This window comes from Brugia malayi (assembly GCF_000002995.4).
Source record: "Brugia malayi strain FR3 genome assembly, contig: Bm_v4_ChrX_scaffold_001, whole genome shotgun sequence".
In the NCBI taxonomy this organism is placed as follows: domain Eukaryota; kingdom Metazoa; phylum Nematoda; class Chromadorea; order Rhabditida; family Onchocercidae; genus Brugia; species Brugia malayi.
The window spans coordinates 10,001,510-10,007,611 of NW_025062479.1; the positions used below are offsets into that span (position 1 = coordinate 10,001,510).

Below are 6,102 nucleotides of genomic sequence, written 5' to 3' on the forward strand. Positions count from 1 at the left end.
AAACTAATTCTAACTGCGAACATTTTTTTCCTGTTTTATGCTTTCTCATTTTTTCTCCCTTTTTTAAAATATCTATCTATGTAGGTATAAAATATATAGATGTATCGGTAAAACAAAGAAATGAAAAAAAAAAAAATGATAAATGAAATTGATATATTTTTTAAACTGATATATTACATAGACAGCATATACATAAGCATAGTGACGCATACCGCTATCATCACATCACCGCCAATACCAATATCATTGCTATCTGTCACAATCACTTTCGTTAATACATACTGTGTTAACATTAATGAAAAAAAAAAAAAAGAGCAGAAGGAAAAGGAAGAGACTTTTAAAAGTCGTTTTATAGGTAAAACTGGAAAACTTGATATCGCACCAACATTTTCCTTATCAGCAAAGAAAAAAAAAAGAGCATAATTAAACATAAGACTGAGCAATCTCCGCCTCTTCGTTCTTTCTTTGCCATTTATTGCTCTTCTCGTTATCAGTTCATATGTGAGTATTGAAAAGATCAACGAGCAAAATGAAATAACGGAAGGTAAAATGGAAAATGCAAAAAAAAAAAAAAAGAAAAAAATTTTTATGAGTAAAATAAAAAGAAAGTTTAATGAAATAGGTGGTGTGATTTCGATATCATCAATAAAACAAATATTTCAGATGAGACAAATGTGACAATGTCACAATGCCACTGCAAATATACACTACAGCATATGTACTTCTTCATTTTCAAAGCAAATTATTTTCCTAATAAGTTCATATGAGAGAGGGAAAAGGGAAAGAGAAAGAGGGATATCATTTATCCATATTAATTCTCTTTTATAGCTTTCTTTTCATATAATGAAATCATTCTGCATATCAAACAACTTATCAGTAGCTCTCTTTTATACTTCATTATACTGGGAGTAATTACTAATTTACGGCTGAAAATCGGAAAGAAGTATAAAAAGAAAAGAATAGGGATGAAAAGGTGCCAAGATATTTTTAAAAATTTTTCAAACTAACTTCAATTCTACTTAATCAAGCAACCATAAGGACTACATTACCAGAAGTAATCGTTTATAGCACTTCATTAATAAGTGCTAAATTTTATGTAATTTCTGTGCAATAAATTTTATGTAATTAATAAATAGTAGTAAATTTCATGCAATAAATTTTATTTTTTTTTTTATGAATTGTTTTTGAAATTTATAATTAGTTTTATACCATATTTGTGAATTTATTTTATTCTTTATATTTTCTTTTTTTTTTTTTTTTATAAATGAAAACTTATGTATCTAATTAGTAAGAAATTTCATGTAATAAGTTTTATTTTTTTATAAAACAAATTTTATTTAATAAATTTAGTGTGAATTATGTGAGCAGTAAGTGCCAAATTCTATGTAACTACTTTTACCAGCATAAAAAAATATGTGACAAATTCACATGGTTTCTCTCTCTTCACCTTAAGCCATATTTGTAGTAATACTTTAAAAATTTTTAATATACAAATTCTTTCGAAATGTCAGAAATGAACTGTAATAAATTAAAACTCAACTGAAAATTAAAACAGAAAAGAAAAATTAAGAGGGAGGAGAAAGGGAAAGATAACAAGAATTGCAACTTCTAACTTAATGTACAAAATTTTTACTTTTAACTTTAAATAATTTATTAGCATAACTGAAATGCTTTCATCCTAAATTATCATCTACAAAATTATTTCCCTCACCTATCTTATTTTTATAGCTACAATAAACCGATCAAATCATTAGTGGAAGTGTAGCTTTCTCATACAGTTTATTTAAATGTCAAGAAAAGCCGGAACACGTTTTAACGCTTATCACGCGTCACTCGAACGGAATTTCAACGCAAGCAAGCGCTGTATGCAGAGATTTAAACTGTAATTTATTAAACAAATGATTCGTATTCAATACACAATGAATAAATATATTATACCTACCCCATTTCTCTCCTCCTATTTCGTCTCTCCCCGCCTTTTCAGCGCCAAACAATTTTGGATAGATCAAAAATCGATAAGTATGACAAGCGCAGCTGTCCTTTTTTTCTCCCCTTTTCCTTCTCTTTCTCTCTCCCCCTTCGCTCCCTCTCTGCGTCTTTTTCTTCCTCTCTTTTTTTCCTTTAATTAAAATTACGAAATTTTTAAAGGTCGACAATGTCTAAAGTACCCCATTAATATAACTCGTTTTCAACTCTATTATATGTAAAAAAAGAACTAAATGTTAGCAAATTTTCTGCACAGAGAGATGTCAAAAAGTAGCAGCAATGATAAGATCTTACATTTATCATTTTTGTTATGAAATTAGAATATGTATACTGAAAAAGAGAATATATTGATTAATTGAAACAGTTTCTAATTATATTGTAAACAGAAACTAGGTTATAATGCTGAAATGATGGGCGGATGTTAAGTAGTTTCTATTTTAATATCAGATATTCATATGTAATTAGAACGAAGGGAGGGGAGACAAAATACAAACTAAGTAGATGTGCGTAGCTACTTATTCATTTCATAGAAAATAACATTTTGCAATTTTAACAGAAATGAAAAATGACTTTGTTGAATCTATATATAAGCAGGAAATTTATATTTGAAAATTCAATCTCATAAATATTAAGTATAACAAAAATAGCAATAATATCACCTGAAAATGTTTTCACAAAGGAATGGTCGGTAGATGGATGATTTGTATAATATGCCCAAACCGGTCCCGAGGTGGAAATATAAATTTCATTTATCTTCCACAAACTATCAATGTAAATGAAAAAATGACCCTCAGCCCTCGCAACTTTTCGGAAAATGACCTTTGAACTTAACATTCCACCCCTCTTTCTTCCTGCATCATTAACTAACCGACGAATATTCGAGAACAAGATTTCTTCCCTACCTATTGTCTTTGTCATCCCTTTCTTCTTCATTTAAGAATAAATTGCATTACTCAGGATGAAATTGATTATTTATTAGTCTGTTGTATAACATGAAAAAAAGTTTACAAAATCGGCCAACTTTTTGAAAATCATAATTCTACAGAACTTTATTCGAGCGAAATTTTATATGTCTGACTTTGAAATACAACAAAGCCAACATAACAAAAAAAAAAAACATCGTTCATATAGACTTCTTTTAAAGGATCAGTAATTCGTGGATATCAATCAAAAGTTACTATTTCACTTTGATATGCGATTCAGGAAAAAAAGCCAAGAAAAATCCCGGTTATAATAAGGAATGATATCAATGCAATAAACGGGTTTAGTAACAAAACTGTTTCAATGTATGGTCGGCATAACAAAGTGCTAATTAGCAGTGACAAAAGAAAATGGATGAAATTAGCGGATGAAATTAAAAATTGGATGAAATTAAAAATTCAATACGCTGAAATGAAACTAATTCAAAAAAACTGATCCAGTGAGAGACCGTAACGATATGTATATGCATATTCTCATTTCCTTCCCTCACAAGGTAACGCTCCAAAAAATTTGTCCCAAATTTAAATTCTCAAGAAAAAGAAGTAAGATGCCTTCCCTTAAATTTCCTATAATTTTGTAGCAACACAAAACGGTTCAGCGTATCATAACAAAGCGCCTACACAAATAACACACTGAAACACGACAGATGTTCCACAGCAGATGAAGACTCGACAGACCAGAAAACTTAAAAGAGGGAAGAATATCTGACCCTTGTTAGTGTTACTAAAAAAAGTCCTCAGAAAATAATCCAAAAAATTTGCTTGCACATTATCTCTACCTAACAACATTATTTCAGGGATAACGGTGTAGTACCCTACTATTTTGCTTTATTACCAGAAAGAATAAGTCCATTTCTTCACGCATATTTTCATCAATCTATAACAATTACTTCCTTCACAACCTTTTTTACTATCTAATGATGTTTAGTAATCTCAGTTATTACAATTAAATCGGTCAATCATAAACAACAGAGCAACTATCCAAAAAAAAAAAAAAAAAAAAACCGGAGTTTTAACTGCGAAAGTAGTGAATCCATTTCGTTTTAAAGACTCATAACGACTGTCACAGTAAATAGCTTGAAATGAAAAAAAAAAAGTGTCAATTCAATTCTAGTCTTTTTTCATCGCCATTTTTTCTTCCTTGAATTTCTTCCCTCCACCCTTCACATACGACTGATAGTAGAAATTAGCAAAAAGTATAACATAAGAAATTTCCATGCCCAAGCAGAGCAAATATATGCTTAGCGTTCCATCGACAGCTTCACCAATAGCCATCAAATAACCAACATGCATGAGGATAAGCAACGTTATAATAAACTGTAGCATTTGCATGGATGTAATATAACGTGCAATAGCTGCCGGTACGCGGATGTGAATTGATCGCAGGAAGTAATAACTACAAAGAGAAGGAAAGAATAAGTAATTAATAACAGAATGTATAGCAAATAAGAAAGATTTATTTGAAAATAAAGCACAAGAAATATCTATTATTATCATTATCATACTCATGACAATACTTTGTTTCCAAGATTCCTACTGAATGTTGAACTATTAAAAAAAGATAAACTTTAAGAGAAAAATGCTCACCTATACACTCTAATTATATGGATCTTGGCTTCTTTGTGAAATTAAGGGAACTAATACAATAACAGGAAATTGGATGGAAATATTAGAATAATGCATTAAAATAACTCACATAAAAACAGCTCACCTGTACATAAAACTATGAACCGTGAAATTCAACCATATAATCCAGCTGTTGTAAGGCGTATGCTGGTTATAAGACATGATACCGTAGTTGAGAGTCAACACATGATGATACCAGTGCAGGAAGATCAAAGGTTTCTTGCGTAATACAATCAATATTGTATCACCAAGCTCTGCAAATTTCGATAAGCAAAATAGCCATGACCAATAACCACTGGTTCCTTCGAAGAAATCGCCTATTTTCGTGTATGATGCTGTAATAAAAATCAATTAAGGTAAAATTTTAAGTAAAAGCAATGAATCACTGATTTTACTGATCATGCAATAAGCGAAGAGCCAATTTACACTTTGTAATGTTGAAAACAGTGCTTTACTGTGAGGAGCGAAAGTATGCATACCCACAAAACCGCGATTGTAGATTTCTGAAAAAAGAGCAACTGATGTGAAAAATGATCCCAACACACTGAATACTGCCAACCATGTATTCCAAAAGTTCAACGCTGCTGTAAGCTAAAATATCAGAAGCTACATTTAAAGTTCTTGCAAAAATTTCTCCTTTCAGCTGTTGTCAATTTGTGTTTTTCGTTTACTAATTCAACTATCATCGATCAAACATACCTAAAACCATTATAAACGGACAAACCTGAAATGGCTTAAATCGAGTCATTACAAGTTTAATAGAGAAAATGGCAATCACGTAGAGTACAGAAACGTATATCCCAACATTACGCAACGTCCCAGTGTAACGGACTGCTTCTTCATATTGAAATGGTGCTGTGAAAGCGATACGTTTCAGCTCATCCATATCTAAATATAGTGATCAATCAGTATCCGAATCAATCAAACATTCAGTAAAACGCAACACTTGCTAAAACACACATATCATAAAATAATACGAACTAATTATATCATAGTGGCAGATGTGGTACAGTGTGTCATGAAATCCTGAAAATTTTTGAGAACTACATATATCCATTAATATTTGAGATGTATGATAATTAAAATCAATAAAAATGGGACTAAAAAAATGGTTACTTCAAGTCATAAAGAATACGTTTTCAAAATAAAATTTTTCAAGTAGAAGGAAAGATAAAATAATTAAGATGAAAAACTCTAACAAAGGAGACTAATTCCGTTCAAACTTTTTCATTAACAACACATTAATCTGTCAAAACTTTTTGCTTTCACAGTTCTTTCTTACATCAAAACTTGCTAAATTTTCAAACTAATCATTTCTTTCATTGAAAAGGTAATTACTTGTTGTAATTATTGTTTAATCTCTACGATAAAAAACGACCGATACAGTACTGGCATACCGTATCGGTCGTTTTTTTTAAACCATTTTTTTAATGTTATATCATATTCACATATTTCCGACCAGAAAGCAAAGATCAAACGCCGTACTATTTTACATATAAAATGACCTCGA

At 30.3% G+C, this 6,102-nt stretch overlaps 1 protein-coding gene across 1 annotated transcript; it reads right to left on the reverse strand.

The window, feature by feature from the left end:
- Positions 1-4,076: 4,076 nt before the first annotated feature.
- On the reverse strand, positions 4,077-5,478 carry Bma-elo-6 (fatty acid elongation protein 3, putative; the record flags this gene model as incomplete). Its single annotated transcript, XM_001891797.1, has 4 exons — positions 4,077-4,362; positions 4,678-4,927; positions 5,072-5,183; positions 5,317-5,478. 4 exons carry the CDS (start codon positions 5,476-5,478, stop codon positions 4,077-4,079), a joined length of 810 nt encoding a protein of 269 aa, XP_001891832.1.
- Positions 5,479-6,102: the final 624 nt, after the last annotated feature.